Source organism: Triturus cristatus, chromosome 8 (assembly GCF_964204655.1).
Source record: "Triturus cristatus chromosome 8, aTriCri1.1, whole genome shotgun sequence".
Taxonomy (NCBI): Eukaryota; Metazoa; Chordata; class Amphibia; order Caudata; family Salamandridae; genus Triturus; species Triturus cristatus.
In genome coordinates this window covers 1,303,989,236-1,304,007,722 of record NC_140591.1, presented here as the reverse complement: position 1 = coordinate 1,304,007,722, position 18,487 = coordinate 1,303,989,236, and the positions used below count along the sequence as shown (strand labels likewise).

Sequence of the window (18,487 nt, the reverse complement as noted above, 5' to 3'; positions counted from 1 at the left end):
TACCAAAATCTTCCCTTTCAATTGTGCTCCACCTCTTATCTGGGAAGTAGTCTCCAGATAAAAAGACAACAGGTTGGTCTAGGCCCTCTTTGTTAAGCTGTGAGAGCACCACACCCAAACCATGCTCTGAATCATCTGTCTGCACCACAAATTCCTTGAAGTCAGGGGCCAGAAGCACGGGCGCCATGGCCTTCTTCTGGGTGTCAAAAGCAGTTTGGCATGCCTCAGTCCTGATCATCTGTCTAGGCTACTTCCTGGAAGTCAGCTTTCTTAGGGGAGCCACAATAGTGCCATACACCCTGACAATTCTCGTGTAGTATTCATTGAGACCCAAGAAGGCTCGAACCTCTGTCTGGACCTTGGGGGGTGCCCAAGCCAGAATGGTGTCAATTTTGAGTTGTAGGAGTACCACCTGGCTGCTTGCTACCTAGTGTCCCAAGTACACCACTGACCCCTGCCCTATCTGGCACTTACTGGCCTGGATAGTGAGGCCTGCGGCTTACAGCGCCTTCAACACTTTCCAGAGTTGGAGCAAGTGGTCCTCTCAATTGGAACTGAAGACAGCAATGTCATCTAAGTAGGTGGCATTGAAGTCTTCAAGCCCAGCCAGGACCAGATTGACCAACCTCTGGAAGCTGGCAGGGATGTTCTTTATCCCGAAGGGCATGACTCGGAACCAGGAGTGCCCCTCTGGTGTTGAGAACACCGACCTCTCTTTGGCCCCATCAGTTAAGACAATCTGCCAGTACACAGATGTTAAACCAAAGGTGCTGAGGAACTTGGAAGCTCCCAACCGATCACTGAACTCATCAGCTCCGGGGATGGGGTGGTCGTCTGTCCTGGTAATGGCGTTGATCCCATGGTAGTCCACATAGATCTGCAGTTCTGGTGTGGCACTAGGCTCAGCTGCCGTAGATACCAAAATCACTGGCTGGACCAAGGACTGCTGGAGGGCTCAACAACCCCTGAAACTAACATCCTGGATACTTCATCCTTGATGATGCCCTTCATTTTGTCAGCTAACCTGTAAAGGCTGTGCTTTACATGCAGGCTGTTCCAAGTGTCCACACCATGTGTACATAGATGGGTAACTTCTGGGGTGAGTGAGAACAGAGTAGAAAACTGTCCCAGTAACTGATGACAGTCACTCTGCTGTTCTAGGGTCAAAGAAGGGTATAGGATCATGCCTTCTACGGACTCATCTTGGTCTTTGGCATCAAGGAGATTGGGGAGAGGTTCACTCGTCTTTAACTCTGTCCTCTGTAGCCAAATGCATGGTTGACTCAGACCTTTCAAAGTGTGGTTTAAGGCAGTTCAGATGTAGGACCCTCGAGTGGTTCCTAGGAGTCTGAAAGTCCACCAGGTAGGTGAGATCACACGTGCGCTCCTTCACCTCAAATGAATCTGTCCACTTGTCCCCACACTTTCTGGCCAGGTTGAAAGTCAACCAGAGTGGTATTCTGGTCATACCAGTATTTCATGTCTTCCTGGCTTGCTTCTAGGTTTGCACGAGCGGGTTTCCTGAAGTGGGCAGTCTGGCTTCTGAAGGGCAGCATGTAACTGAATACATCCTGGGGTGGCTTCAAAGGTTCTTGCTCCCAGCCTTATTTCACCAAACTGAGAGGTCCTCTCACAGGATGCCCATACAGCAGCCCAAAGGAGCTAAAGCCAACCCACTTCTGTGTTACCTCCTTGTAGACAAAGGGAAGGCATAGTAAGAGGACGTCCCACTAATGCCTCATGGAATCTGACAGACCCCCAATCATGCCTTTCAGGGTTCGGTTCAATCTCTCACCCAACCCATTACTTTGGGGGTGGTATGGAGTGGTGAATGTGCAGTTCACCCCACACTCCTTCCACATAACCTTTATGTACATGGAAGTGGTACCCCGGTCAGATACCATCTCCTTGGGAAAGCCTGCTCGGGTAAAGATCCCAATTAGTGCCCAGGCCACAATGGGCATAGTCGCTGACCGTAGAGGGATAGCTTCCAGATACTGGGTGGCATGGTCCACCCAGACCAGGATGAACCTTTTGCCCATAGCTGTTTTGGGGTCCAGAGGCGCAACTATGTCAGTGCCCACCCACTCGAAAGAAGTGCTCATGACAGGGAATGGATGCAAGGGAGCCTAACTTCTCCCTGCACTCTCACTTGGCAATTCTGGCAGGACCTAAATAAGGTATCAGAATCTTTTCTTATTTGGGGCACGTTAAAGTAAGTGACAAGCCTGTCAAAGGTCTTGCCCTGCCCTAAATGTCCTGCCAGAGGCACATCATGCGCAACCTCATTAGCAAGATTCAGAAGCGCAGGGGTACCACCAGCACACGGACTCCCCAGGCTCAGCAACCTTAGGCTTGCTATACAGGAGACCATTCTACCAGTAGAACAAGTGAGACTTGGACTCGGAGCCAGCTGCTTGGTCTTCGGCCTGCTGCCTAAGACACACAAGAGTAGGGCACTCTTTCTGCCCCATGCAGAACTCCTCCCTGGTGGGACCCCCTTCCTGCTGTCAATCGGTCAGCTCAGATAAGTCTCCCGGTTCGGCCACTTGCTCCCCTATAGGTTCCGGTGCATCCCCCTAGAGGTCAGCCTCCTCCTGGACCGGTGGAACTTCAGGAGCAGATTTCCCGTGCCCCACGCCCTCTCTCTTTTCAGGCACCTAGGCCACTGTTTCAGGCTTGGGAGCCTTCTGATCACTCTTTCTGGCTGCCATGGACCGTGTGATCACACACTCCCACTTAGGCAACCCCAACATCTCCAAGTGTGACCTGAGCTTCATGTCCTTCCACAAGGACAGCTCCAGATCATTTCTCAGCAGACAATCAACAGGCATGGCGGGACTCACAGCTACCCTCAAGGACCCCCCCCCACTCAAAGGGAGCCTGCGCCACCTTACACTGGCGCTCAGAGATGTCCTCTGCAACTACTTGGTGGAACACACCAGGGACTACCTGCTGCTCAGACACCAAGTGACACCGGACTGTGGTGCACTGGCTCCAGTATCTGAGAACCTCTACTCTTGGTCTGTTGATGGTCATCCATTGCTAGTATTTCTTAGTGTTATCCAGCACTAGACTTCTTTAGACCATCTCACTGTCTCCTAGTGAGGCAAGGGTCATCTCAGTTGGGTCCCCACACTCACCTGAGAACAATTCTTACCCAAGCGCTACACTAGCCAACACCTTGGACTGCCCACCGTTGGGTGGCTGTGCCCGCTTGAGTCACTTGGGATCCTCCTTCAGGTGCCCCACCTGGTCACAACAAAACATTTGCAAGGTTCTGTCTCTACAGGCTGTCCTAAAAAGACCTATAGTTTGTCTCCCGGGTAGTGGGAATCTTTACCCTGGGTACTGGATTGAGCCACTTTTGAGAATTCCTTTTGTTTACCCTTGTCCCCCCCACTCTGTTGTTGGGGACCCAGCTCACCTGTGGGAAAGTCTCTCCCATACACCTTCTTGTGGACCCTGGTACTCACCCAGTGGTCCACCTCCACAGCAAACTTCCTGGGGTCAGTCAGCTTGCTATCAGTTATGTGCTGGCACAGCTCTGCAACACACAGACTAGACAAGTGCTTTGACACAATCAAATTGTACAGCCCTTGACAATCTCTGACATTACTGCCCCTCACTCAACCATCTAGTAATCTGCAAAAGAATCCACACACACACACACACACACACACACTCTAATCAGGTCTGTGGATCAGTGTTCTTACTCTCTCTAAACTAATCTCTGTGCTTGTAAGGAGTGAGGCCATAGCTAGTGAGAAAGGCTTCCTTGATGTTAGTGTAGGTGAGGTTATACCCCTCACCCAAAGCCAACAATGTGTCCCCTCCCCTTATCTGTGAAGTAGTTCCACAATCCCACTTCCCAATTTCTCTCAGGGACCTCATTCATGTGGAGAGATGCCCCCATCTGTGCTGAACCTACGCTTCAGCTCCATCTCTTTCATACCATGCTCATGATCTAAAACCATCCTTTTCCTGCTCCATTTTAAGCCTCTCAATCTCTATTGATGCCTCCTAGCTTCCCCCCAGTCCTTTACCTCTTCTGGGAACAAACCACTGCTGCCTGGCCTGGAGGCTCCCTCATCCCCTAACAACTCGAGGGCTCAGCACATTTTCGCTTTTCAATTGACTGTTTGTGGTACGTAGTAGTCTGCGATATGGTAGTAGTGCACACCAATCACTGTAGGTCAAGTACAAACACAAGTATTATCCTCACCGCTGACAACCAGTACAGAAATGGGAGTCTCTAGTTAGCAGGTTTGTGCCCTGTCCAAGTAGGGACCCTTCCTTCTAGTCAGGATAAGGGAGTTACACACCTACAATAATCGTTGCTCACCCCCTTGGTAGCTTGCAACGAGCAGTCCGGCTTATCCCAGAGGCAATGCATAAAGCTTATGCACATAACACACAGTAAAACAATGAAATAACTACAAATGGGCACCACACCAGTTTTGGAAAAATTGCCAATATTTATATGTGTAAAACAAGACCAAAAATTATAAAAAATCCTGCATACAGTAACCAAAATATGAATATTGCAAACAGACTTAAAAGACAGTTCCTTGAAGTCAATAGGTCTGGCCGAGGGTATCACGGTGTGGTGAACAACAAATCCAACAGTTCAGGCCGACTGCAAGGTTGCAGGGCAGCTACAGTGTCAGAAAGACCAGCAAACAGTACCGTTGGTAGTGCACGGTGTCAGATGCGTCGGTGGCCTTGGAGATCAGTGCAGAAGTCTTCGGGCACTTGAAGGCTCACGTGTTGTAGATTGAACTCCCTGAGGTTGAAGTCTGGAGCGCTGGCACTGGTGGTGTTGCGATGTGAAGAGGTGCGATGCGACATGTAGTGCCCACAGGTTATGGTGAAGGCAGCTGCTCGGTGATGGCGTACCGCGCCAGTGAGTCCAGGGCTGCATTGTGAAGTGGGGAGATGCGTCACGTGGTGTCCACAGGTCACAGTGTAGGCAGCGTCATTGTCAGTGTTGCTGAAGCGTTGTCATCACCAGACCCAAGGCTGCGGTGCAAAATGCGGCAATGCGGCGTTCGGTGCCCACAGGTCGTATTGCAAGCAGCTGCATCAGTTGATACTGGAGTCAATGGCACGGAGGTCAAAAGACCAAGGCTGCAGTAAGGGAAGGGGTGTTGCTTCATATACTTCACAAGCGGTGTCTACAGGCCATGGTGAAGGCAGCGGCATCTATGTCAGCATGGAGCATCGTCGTCAACGAAACTAGGGCTGTGATGTGAAGGGAGGTGAGGCGATGCGGCATGCAGTGCCAACAGGTCAAGCAGCGGCTCGGCGTCAGCACCTGGCAGTGGTATGAGACCAGGGTTGCATAGTAAAGCGAGACGTTGCAGCATGCAGTGCCAAAAGGTCATTGAGCAGGCAGTGTCATGTTACTTTCTCTTCTGTTGCAGCATGAAAACGCAGTTCCCAGTGCTGGTAGGCAGATGAAGTTGAAGTCTTTGATCTGCCTGAGACTTCCAACAGGAGGCAAGCTCTACCTCAAGCCCTTGGAGAAACTAACAACAGGATTCAAGAAAGTTCAGCCCAGCCCTTTCACTGCCCAATAAAGAAGAAGCAACTGCAGACCAACCCAGCAAAGCAACACATGAAGGGCAGTACTTCTCCTGGCAGCTCTTCCAGCTCTTTTTCTTGGCATGGTCCTTAGCTGAAGTAATCTAGAAATGTGGGGTCTGGCTCCAAATACTTCTACCAGTTCTGGTCTTTGAAGTTGGCCTACTTTAAGGACAGTCCTTGTGCACAAAATCAAGTTACTTGCTGCCCTGTTCTAGACACTGTCATGCCCCGGGACACGAACTCTGATCCACAGACGAACCAGTATTTAAGGAGGCTAGGCGCGCACAATTGCGCTTAGCGTTCTAGCTTAGTTGCCTGATTTGGTCCGAGTGTTGAATGCCTGGCTTCCGGAAAGATTGCTTCCTGTTTCCGGAGTAGCGTGAATCCTTGCGGGTTCTTTTCGAGCGTGCTTGCAAGACGCCAAAGTATTACCGTTGCGAGCTCTCCTGTTCCACCTTAGAGCTCGCTTGTGTGTGCCATTGTTTGTCGTCCATTAGTACGCCCTTTTTTTCCGTTTCCCATTGCTGCTTCTCAGACGCAGTGCGAGCACCTTGGTGGCGGTAAGATAGTGTGTATAGTGTGCTTGTCGTTTCTTTATCGGTGTCCTTCCCCACTCCGTTCCTCCACCCTGTTTTGTTATTATTTGAGGGTTCAGCTATCCCTTGCATCGTTCAGTCCCACTCAACCATCTAGTTCCTTGTCTCCCCTTTTAATGGGAATTCACTAATTCCTCCGACATCCGGAAGATCCACAACGTCCCACAACAGTCACCCTCATATCTTACAACCCTGGTTCATTTCTCCTCCTTAAGACTGGTGGGATAGTTCTCCTCTGAGAAATCAGTTTCACTAATACGAGGGGGGCTGCTAGCGTGAACCACGAAGTAAGAGCCGATGCACGACTGAAACACGGTAACAGCGCAACGCGCTCCATTTTTCCTATGTGTTTACAAGTCTCTTAAGTATGAGTGAATCTAATCGTTATTGCCTGCTGCTTTCCTGTTAGGTCGTAGCCCACATCCACAGAAGTTCCATTGTACATGCCATTTGTAAATACCAGGAAGAGGAGTTGGAGTGGTTTCCATGAGTGAGTGAAAGACCTATAGTAGCTCAGATGTGATGTATGTTACCATTACATAAGTTCCTCTGACTTGTAGCTTATGTGATTTAGGAAAAACTGGTCATTCTATGCCTATCCTCTCCTGTGTACCTGGTATTCCCCATATTGGTGATTCCCAATCCTGCCAAGAGATTCAGACCCCAGTGGTAGGTGAGCGTGCTGACATTCATTGTTTACTATTTATGTGACAGAGGGAAGAGTGATTAGTTTTCTATTACAGGGTGCATACAGAGAAGACCCACCTTCTTGGACCCTCCGCAACACTACCTCTGAAGTCATACCCTCCTTCCCTTGTTTTGTCACCCTGTTTTCCCTTGGCGTGCCATCCGGTTCTCTAGGGTCTGATAGAGACGGAGGGCCGCAGGGGAAGACAGGGATATATCTTCAGGTTCCTGACGCTCCTGCAGAAGATTCTGAGCACCCTTACAGACACTGTCTCAGGGGGTGGAGAGTTCTTTGTGAGAGACAGGCACAGCCCTATTCAGGTTCTGCGGCAACTCATCCCACCACACTCCGCTCAGGAAGTCTTTTCAACCTGGCTATATGCAGGGCACACCTCATCTACCATTGTGTGTCTGGATAGAGTGTATGCAGGACACCTCAGCTGTCAACTACATAGACTGGCAGGCACAGACTGGTTAAGCAAGAAAATGCCCGCTTTCTAAAAGCTCCATTTTCAAACACGCAATTTAAAAATCATCTTTACTAAAAGATGTCTTTTTCAATTGTGAGTTATGAGATCCAAAACTCCAACTTTCTATCATCTTACTAAGGGAACCTGCACTTGAAAAGATGATTCCAGGCAGATCCCATGTTAACCTATGGAAGACATAGCCTTGCACCAGTGAAAACGAGTTGTACAGTATTTCACTAGCAGGACATGTAAAAAACACCCCTCTACACGTCCTGCCTTTTAAATACACTGCACCGGGGGGCTGCCTTGGGCTTACCTTAGGGGTGCCTTAAATTCAGAAAAAGGGAAGATTAGGGCCTGGCAAGTGGGAGCACTTGTCCGGTCGACGTGACAGTTAAAAACTGCCCGTGCATAAACTTCAGTGGCAGGTCTGGGACACATGTGAAATGCTACGGGTGGGGGTGGCACAATCAGTGCTGCAGGCCCACTAGTAGCATATGACTTGCATGCCCTGGGCACACCTGTGCACATTACTAGGGACTTACAGGTACATCAAATATGCCAATCATGGAAATGTCAATCAATAACTCAATTTACAGAGGGAGCACTTGTACTTTAGCACTGACCAGAAGTGGTTAAGTATGCAGAGACAACAAGACAGCAAAAACGAAGTCCAGCATACCATCAAAAAGAGGAGCTCAGAAAGCAAAAAAACAGGGGAAACACGCCACAGGATGCCAGGTCTAACACATTCCTTTCTCTGGAGCTAGTCAATTAACATTTGTGATTCTTACTTCCATAAGCACTCTCGTGTGCAGCTAATACCCATTGTTTGGCTGCACCAGTAACAAGGGTTCCTGTCAAACTTTAGGCTGAACTGTGAATCATAATCAACCAGGACAAAATGTTATTCCCACATTTAATCAAGAGTGTAAGAGTAAAAAAAGATTGAGTACATGTTCACACATAATGAAATTTCGAGAAAAAAAAGGAATAAATGGTAAAATATGCAGCAGAATTTCTCAAATACATTTGTTAAAAAAAAATTACAAGATATGCCTGCATTTTAAAAGGTAACTTTAAATATTGCAACTTTAAATAATGACTGCTGCGGCATACAGGAGAATTAATTCACAAAATATAAAGTTAAGTGTGAGCCGATCAAGTATGTTTGTGCGAGACGCAGCAATCTGGATGCACAGCAGACAAATAGGTGTGCTACTTCAGAGTGCTAATGTGATGCAGACTGTCTGACTGAATAAATGTTCACCCATAACCCTATGCCAAGCACAACAGTATTTTTAAATTCTGATCCAAGTTCATAATGACTGCTCAGGTGCTGTTTAAGTGTTCGTCTGTATGTGGTTCTAAATATACATTTATGCTAAATATATCAGCATGCCAGGGAGCTGCTGAAGAATGCTAGAGAACTGCTTAAAATACCAGGCTGTGTAGTGATCACTGCAGCCCAAGACGGGGAATGATGCCAAGTGTTATTGCTAAAAATGCCAGCGGGCTTGTTGCCGAATGAAGGTTTGAGGCCAGGGGGGCACTGTTCTGGTTGCTAGCTTGGGTGCAGTACACATTCTCTTCCCTCAAACAATAACTTGGCCAATGAGGTTAAAAGTATTACCATGATGCCAGGGTCTGCAGTGTGGCAGTATGAAAACCACACATTGCGATGGCAGTGCTCACATTACCCCAATATCTGAAACAACGAAATCATGCGCGCCGGCATACAAGACTCGACTTTCGTGCTAGATTCCATATTGCCCCATATGCAAAGTTACATTACTGTGCGAGAAGCTATACTGCTTTCATATTCAAAGCATCAATCCCATACCAGAAACCATGAACACCTGGTATAACCAGAAAATGGGTGGGGCTTCAAGCCAATATTCTGAATACAAAATGTGTTGTAGAGACAGCACAAGCACTGCCTCAGCGAGACCTAAACATCACCACTGCAATACAAGCATCAACACGGACCCAATTTCTAAAGTACCATTAATGTCAGAAAGAAAAATTTGTTCCAGAAGGTAAGGCAAATTGGAATACAAGCACCAATATTGCCTGCTTGGTGCAGAACCACTGTCATACCAGAATCTAACTTGCCCCTGCATGTAAAGCAAGAAAACAATGCAAACATCCAAATTGCCTTTGTATAAATCCATTGTCAAGACAGTGTGCACCGTTCAACAATATCCAGTAGAACTAAAATGACGCGGCAGTTATGAGGCAGATCTGTTTTGCGCAGGAAGGTACAGCAACAATGCCACGCCAAAAAACCAAATCACCCGTGTGTGAGTGTAGCCACATTTCAACACGAGCCCTGGTGTCAACATGCTACTCCTATCAACTCACACCCATAATCCTTTCTCACACTATGAGTCTGGGTTGCAACACATACAGGGATCTGCCTGACTTTGAACACCCAGAGGAAGAAAGACCTTCCCCCTCAATTAGCCCGAGGTGCCAGAGGTTCAGTGTGCTGCTGCAGAGATAGATGGTTTCCACAGATTCTGTTTTTTAGCTGTGGAGCTTCTGTTTGAACTGTAGGAGACTAAGCGGCACCACAGGTATTCCTCTTGCTCTAGTCACCCATGGCCGCAAACATTTCTATACAGGCCCATGCACTATAACAGTTTGAGAACAAGCAAACGGTGTATAAATGTGCTGTATTGAATCAGTAGATAGTAGTCCACATACTGCCAGGCTCGGGCATTAGCATGTGGCATTAGAGCAATGGAACCAGCTCTGAAAATAGTCCCCTAACTTGCAACCCAGGAGGAAAAAGCAGGAGTGATCAACTGATTAGTTCAGCCAAGGACAAGCCCCTGCCTAGTTGTTTTAAACATTCTTTTTTGCTCATTACATTCACATTCATTGTCACAATTAGTGTGTGACTGGCCAATACAGGAGAAATATGATTTGTTGTCTCCACAAACAGGATGTTGGGGCCAAAGGGGCAGGTCCCATCTGGTCCTGCCCTATTTGTCGGGGTAATATTTTAGGACGGCATGTGCGATAAGGAGGCAGCTGAAGGGCCGTAACAGTGATGTACTTGCTCATCTCCTGAGGTGAATAGCTTTACCTCAGGAGACCATGTCGGAGCAGGACGAGTCACCCGTCCCCTCCATCAAGGAGATTGCAGTTGCCTGGATTACATGGAGGGTGGCTCGCCAAACATTGGTGTTCTCTGCACATAGTAGAGGTGATTTCACCCCTCCAGGGCCCTTTCATTCGTTCATTTTCATGCCCTCTTGGGAACTTAAGGAGACCACAAGGTCATCAGTTGGAGTTCTGGCTGCACAGCAGCATGTTGCACTCCTCCCAGGTGGGGGAGGAGTACAAGGGTCCTCTCCTGGAGTCACTGACCTCACCACACCAAAATAGTAGGGAAGAGAACCCAGGGACACCCAGCTCCAGGAGAGGGACACTGGATGTAAACAACCCAGTGAGGGCTAAAGAAGGGTTGTGTGCACTGTCTATACTGATCACCACCTCAAAAATCTCTGAAGATCAGAGGTGAGGTGTACACACCAACCCCCTAGGCCTAGGGTATTAGAGTGAGGTGTGAGATGTTGGGGACTGCAGAAGGCAGACTATATAGTAGGACAACCAGTTAGGACACTATGCAAGAGAAGGATTTGCACTCTGCAGATCAGCAACACCATGGAGGGAGCAGAGAGCCATAGAGCTTGAAGATGTTGGCCAGGAGGTTATATCACCAACACCAGTGCGGGCAGGGTGCTGGGCGCCCCTGCCCATGGTACTTGAATCAAGCCTCTGACTAGCGCTTCAAAGATCCTGGTTGTGACAGGGGGTAAGGAAGAGGCTCCAAAGTGACAGTGGGTATGAAGGTGACATGTCGAGAACAACGCCAACGTAAGACGAAAGGAACAGTGACGTTCAGTACAGCGGAGAAGAGGAGGTGAAAACTTTAGCTTAATAACCACAATCTTTGGAAAGCAACACAGTCGTCTTGGGACATACAACTACAGGCAAGAGTCAAAGTACAAGGGTGGGAGATCAGTGTGAAATAATATCAGTGGCAGTGATCACACACAATCAGGTAGATAGGGGGAGGTATACAGAACACTGTAAGGTGCGGAGAGGAGCTATAGTTGCAAGAGGAGAGAATGACAAAAGGGCAGGCTTAAGGGACATTGTGGCAGTGGCAGATGGGGCAGATGTGAGTTCGACAGACAGGGAGAGAAAGTAGCAAAGTGAGGGGGAACTCCCATCCATATCAGACCAAGAGGAAGATGTGAGAAGAGAATGGCAAATGAGTTAAGGGAAAAGTCCACTGAAGAGTGACAAGTGTCGGGGGGGCACAGAGTGAATGTTAAACAAAGGCAGCATTCACAACAAGAGTAAGAAAAAAGACAGGGTGTTGTGAAATAGAGAGAGGTTGATATGGCGAGAGGAAAAGTAGCTTTTGTTAAAAGTGTGTTTAATTTTTGATGAAACCCAACCAGAAATCGCGAATTTTCAGCATGACAAAGAAATGGTAATCACACCGGCTGTTAGAGAAAACTCAAAGGCAGAATTAGTGCATGTGGTTCACCATCTACTGCACACCCTACGGCCCCAAAGCCTTTCAAAGCTACAACAGGGCGAAAGGTCTTGAATTACCTGATCATGGCTCTCGGCATAAGCAATACATTTTTCATTGTATCGTCTGTTAGTAAGGGTATGGATTATATTGCCCATATTCCAGTCTTCATCTTTGAACTCCTTGATAATCTGAAAATATAAGGGTATACAGATTTGAAAATCTAGATCTATTTTTTTCACCAAACAAATTGTTACAAAAAATTTACATTAGGTTTCCGCTTCCGGCAGTGCCACTCATAGTATCGAGTCCCCCTTACCGGGCACAGCCACTCATTATTTGGAAGCCATTGTTTAATCATTAAATTACCTCAAATCATGATACCTGTTACAAACCGCTTCAAACGCAGAAAGGCGAGTTTCTGTAGGTGTATAAATTTTGGGCAGCTGAGTTAAAACAACTTTCCAGACCCTGAGTAGTAAGGCTCACCATCTACTGCTTGAAAGTGTTTCATCCTTATGCACGGTCAAGAGATGGGCCTAATCAGGAAAACCAGATTATATTCTTTCTTCCTAATAACCAGTTGTATTATCTTTATAAATTATTGATCACTCTTGATATCTTATACATTTTTGCAAACAATTTTCGTAGATCTGAGTTTTGTGATGTCAGAAGTAGCCTCTGTTTTTTTAATGCCATCTACTGTTAAGTTCACAAAGTAAAAAACGAAATAAAAAAAAAAAACTGTTGTTGAAACCAGACTTCAACTAAATAAAAGGCATTATCATATACAATGCCAATAGCTTGAACTCTCGCAAACGCGAGACCTATTGCATTGCAAATGCGTTAGGAGAGAGCTGACCTGCCTTTTCCTGCCTGTAAGGGAAGGCAGGACAAAGCTCTTTGAGAAAACAGTGCTCGGAGGCTGTAATTCAAGCCTACCAAGCAACAACACACGTAACAGGGTGTGTCGCCATGGGATGTTACAAAATGGGAAAATGTGGCACGAAGAAGGGACCACTGAGCCCATTGACTGATGAAAAGCCACAGTTTACAATGGACAATGACTAAACCCAATTTATTGAATTTATTTATAAAGAATTATAAAGCGCACAGCTACCCAACAGGGTTTCCCGGCGCTGAACAGGACCAGATGTAAGCCACAAGTTGCAGAGGGAGCAGATGGAAGTTCAACTTGATTATAAAGGAAAGTCTTTCATTTTTTGCGGAAGGTTAGGAGCGAGTGACAACTTAAGTTCCAAAGGAAGAGAATTTCACAGTCTGGGGCCAAGATAGGCGAAATAGCGCCCTCTCAAATGGGTAAGACGGACTCTGGGAACAGAGAACAGAGACCGGCTTGCTGATATCAGCTGTCGAGTGGACACATAAGGTTTGACCAGTCTATGTATGTGAGCGGGCAACAAGCCATGTTTGGCACTAAACATAACATAAGGCCTTAAACTCAACAAGACAACGAAAAAACTGGGCAGAGAGTGGGCGGAGCTTCATGTCCATACCTTAATACAACATGCCTTGCAGAGCAGCGCATGCGCTGCCCAGGCTCGACATAAAAAGGATTTCTCAAGTCAAGCTTTTCCTTCCCGAGGGCTGGTGGTGACGCATGATCGAGATGTTCCTTTAAGGCACCCACTGCTATTAGAACATTCACTGATGCATTAAACTGTTTGAATACTGAACTTTTAGGAACTGGCACTGTGAACATCTCTTGTGCGCTCCAAGCATGGTGAAATACATTTTAGGAATTGCACTACAGAAAAATGTGAGGACTTCTGTAATCGATTGATTAACTTCAACCCCCATGAAACACAGAGGCATACAATTTTTATTTTTGAAGCCTGCAACTGTCTTATGAAAGCATGATTATCAATTTTATTTGATGATTGATTAAAACATATTGGCCCTTGCCTTCCCATATGAAATCCGCGGGCCTCCATGGGATGTACACCCAAGGGAACACATACATGCAGTCTTTAGTACACACAAACACGCTTATGCTTCACAGCACTGCATTCCACTCAAGTAGGCCAAGCGAGTTGTGAATACAGCTGCCGAACTTTAACAGAGAGGGCCAGGAGGCTCCTGAACTAGGACACAGGAAATTGCCCAGCCATTCTCCTATTCACCAATCGGGTTTGCTGCTACCACCACGCTCATATTCTGCACGTCTGGGTGATGGCAGAAGCCCAACTCACTTTTAGCGCCCCTCCTGGTATGCAGATTTATGGTTTAAGGTCAGCCTAGATAACAGCACGCACACACGACTTGTGCATGTTGCATGACCAATTTTATAACCAGGATTCCAGATCTACATGCAGCTGGGGCAATCCAGGCTAAAGTGCATGTCTGTTACCATGCAGGGGACTTTTTGGCGAACATATGTAGTAAAAAGCTAGATAGTGCTCTTTACCACATCTCAGCAGCTAACATGTAGTGTGAGGTCTTACCCTAGGACTTATCGTAGGAGTAATAACAAAAGTTTGTTGTGTTACTTGTCTCTGCTCAGATGGGTATCTAGAGATTTCTGGGCCACCTCCTTTAAGCATTTTTGGCCCAGCAGTACTGAGGAGCAGAGACCCACAATAGGAAATAAATGTCACATGAGTTTCATTCACCAGCAAATAAATGTCTCTCTCAGGGCATCCAAATACCGAGCAGCAAGATGAAGGACGAATCTTAGCATCTTAATTGTTAGGGTTTGAAAAGTGCCACCTAAGCCTACCTCACTTTCTCTAACTGAAACAGACGGTACTATTTCCTTCCTTCTTCCTGTTCTGCTCACCCACAGATCTCTATATCGCTTCTCCCAAGGGCGAGCTTTAATTTTCTTTGGTAAAGTACAATGTCAGATCCAACTCTGTGCCTTTTGGGGACCATCTATCAAGCTCTCCCTTTCACACCACTGTGGTTCTGTAATGTCACTTCATTAGGCTTTTGCGTAGATTGACAACCTATAGTGCTTGTTCTTCAGGGACTCATACAGGATTCCTCATATCCTTCCCAACTATACAAGCATTGTGCCTACTGCCGTTTGTCCCCATAGACTCACAAAGGTGTTTCTACGGTTTACACCTTGTTGCTCTTACTCCTTCTCTGGCCACAGCCCCAGCACTCCAGTAGTACGTTCTCCTTGGATATATTACAGTGGTTCTGGAATCTGTATTGGGTTGCTCCCATTACACTTTTGGATGAGCCTCAAAGACCGGGTACTGTGCTGTCTGCGTTATACTGGATTCCTCCTCTTCCCCCTCCTAGGTGGGTGACATAGACCTAGTGCAGTTCTGGGGTTTACACTAGGATGCTCCTATTTCACCCCTTTACAACAAGTGAAGTTTATTATTTTGCTACATTAGTAAATTCCATTATGCTCCTGGGTTGGCATCACAGATCTACAAATGTCATTCCAGGCTTTATACTGTGTTTCTCTTATTCCACTGCATGTTGTACCCCATGAACCAAGAACCTCCAATAACCTAGAGTTAGCTTAGGTCTTGCCTTCCAGAACTCGAGAACTTGAAATATCCAGGCAGTGCATATAATGGGAGCACACTCTGAAATGTAGCAATAACCAGTGAAGAATATAAGGACCACTCTCATAACAGGAAACTCACTTGTGGCACTATTGGTAGCTAAGCTTCGATTGGTCCAGATCAACTAACCAGCTGACCTAAACACTACATAATGAGGTTCAAATAGCCATGGTTCTGGGAAAAACAAACAGGAGCGCCAAGACGTAGTTGAAAACAAGAACCATGCCTGAACCTCAGAAAAGATCACAAACGCTGAAGCCTATTTACAGAGTAAAGCCCACTGGCTTTTCAGTACATACAGAACACTGACAAATAGGGTTAATATCTAAAAAGAATCAAGAATGCTCTTGGCTGCACTAGGATATTCCTGAAAGGAATCCAATTCCTTCATGACACTTTCACTACCCAACCATTATCTGCTACACAGTCTTCAAATTTCAATAGTGCTCCTTCTATCCTTATCCCCTTCTCCTCTTTCATGTTTGGCCTCCTTGAGGGTTACGTTTCTGCATCATATCCATCTATCAAATAACCCATCGTTTTTCACTGGTCCCCATCTGCTAGCCTTCTCCTACTCCACTCTTCTTCACCTCTACCATCAATTATACAACCCCAGCCATCATTTAACTTTGTCTTACGCTCTATCTCCTATTACACATATGACAGCACCTAGCTCATCACTTTCTCTCACCTTCAGTTACTCCGTGACCAGACTGCAATGTCTGTCATATAAAGACATAAACCTGCACCACCAACTATATTTCCAAGCACCTATTGCCACAATGGCTGTTACCCTGTTTGTTCCATTACTTCAGTTCATTTCAAATCTACTCATCATACCCCTCTTCCACATATTGACTTTCAACCCATAGGTTTCCACTTAACCACTACTCTACTTTCTTCCCCTTCACCGATCCTAGTGATTAAACCTCTTCCAGCTAACTAACGCAGTAAAGCCACTACACGGTCTACTGCAGCCACCAGTAAACACATCATTAGATATTTCTTACTACCTCTGTGTCTCACTTCCCTGAGCAGTCGCCATGGTGATTTCTAGACCATACACTGGAATTATTAATAACACCAGCAGGATGCAAAAAAACACTATAAAGCCACCTTCACCATCACTACATTATTTGCATTCACTGGATCTGTATGATTGAGCGGAAAAAATAAGAAAATCAAAACTTTACTACACCCATAGAATTATGGCCCAACAAAACACTAACAATATTGAGTAATAACTCCTTTGTTTCAGCCAGGTTAAGTGGCTGGAGCTTTAGAAAAGTCTCTTGAGACCATAGATCCAAACTGAACTTCAACAAGTTCGATGTCGGTCCACTACCTCTGCATCATTATCAATATTTTACAGGACACCTGCAAGATGATATCACAACTATTAAAATACAATGCAAAATTATAACAGCTAACATATAACTCACATCTACCATCTACCACTGCACAGGGCAATCCAACAACCAACCAACCATGTTCAGAAATCCACTTTTGAAACTGGTGGAGATAGGATAGTAATGGTCCACAAACGTGCAATACCCACATCCACCATTAAAGACCTCACTATCTCAGAATATATTTCATTGCTTGCTTACCGTTGATTACTTTTAGCCTATAATATTCATATAATATTAACCTTCACCATACTAGTTTGCTTTTGCAAATGTCATACTTGATAAATTAGCATACATTAAATCAGGCCATTAACATTTCTGAATCATTGATTTCAAGATCTGGTTTGATAACTCAGCTCTACACCTTACCTCATGCCTTTTGCCAGCATCAAGCCACTTGACTTTCTCAAATTAGTTTCGGCAATCACTCACATGGCAGGTCATGCCCTCAACATTACATCTGCATCAAGAAATCTAAACTCTTGACACAAAACTGGACAAGAGAGTATCCACCATATTGTTTATGCAAGGCACAGCTTCCCATGGGAAGCCAAGCACATAAAGACTCCAACTCAACCATAACTATCACATGTTAGAGATTTGACCTAAACTCCTTTGAAGAAATTCTCAGCGCTAACTTTCCCTCAGACTCAAATATGTCCAGAAAACAGTTCCATCAAAGGTTAAAAGGGAAATTCGATTTGGTTGAACAGCTCAAAACAGCAGTTATGATCAAACAGATGGAATGTGGGTGGATTAAACTAAGATTTAAACTGTGAAACACATAAATCAGTTCCCATAAAAGACTATGGAGGAAAACGTATGACTTCAAAGATAAACAGTGTCTCACAATGCAATACAGAATTCAGAGAAGTATGATTAAAAGGTCAAGCGATCCCACAACACTCAATACATCTCTGGAACTACATGTCCAATCAAATAACTTTTCAAAATAATAAATGAACTTCTATTTTACCTGTCCTCAGCATGTGACTCAGTAGCTCACCAATTTCTAGCCCAAAGGATATATGATACTGTAATCCAGGGTATAGTTGTCAACTGTATTTAAAGCTTCCTCAGGGATAGATCCAAAACTGTTTCAGTAAATCTAGTCAGTTCTGTACTATTGTCCTGCCAAGTAGTGATGCATCACACTAATATCATCTTAAAAGTGACAGGATATCTTACTAAAGACAGGAGGACTCGGCAAAAGCTTAAAGACCATAGAATGTTGAATGCTAAAGAACTGTATCAAACTTAAGTTGTCTAAAACTGAAACTGAAACTGGGATCTTTTTCAAAATCATGACACTATACTCCTGGCCCCTGTAAATGGGATAGTCACATCAATTTAAGCTTGAAATCTGGTCATGGACCTCAACCTCTCACTTCAAATCCCAAGCAACAAAGTGACCAGAGACCCACTGCACATGGTCATAACTGTATTTCTTGTCTTGCTTACATGTCTCACACCTGATCCTGCCATCACTATTCCAAATGTAGTCACATACTGATTATGCAAATTTGTGTCTACATTAGACTATCTAGAATATGGTCAGCTACAAAGAATCCAGAACATAACAGGTCATAAAGTCAAATGGATATGATCACATTAATACTGCTCATAAGAC

General features: G+C 45.6%; 1 protein-coding gene across 1 annotated transcript in view; it reads right to left on the bottom strand.

The window, feature by feature from the left end:
• Nucleotides 1–18,487, bottom strand: part of GBE1 (1,4-alpha-glucan branching enzyme 1) — a 753,232-nt gene that overhangs the window by 188,229 nt on the left and 546,516 nt on the right. Inside the window, exon 11 of the mRNA XM_085623022.1 lies at nucleotides 11,981–12,091. Coding sequence (XP_085479148.1) covers nucleotides 11,981–12,091 — 111 coding nt within the window. The remainder of the gene's footprint in view (nucleotides 1–11,980; nucleotides 12,092–18,487) is intronic.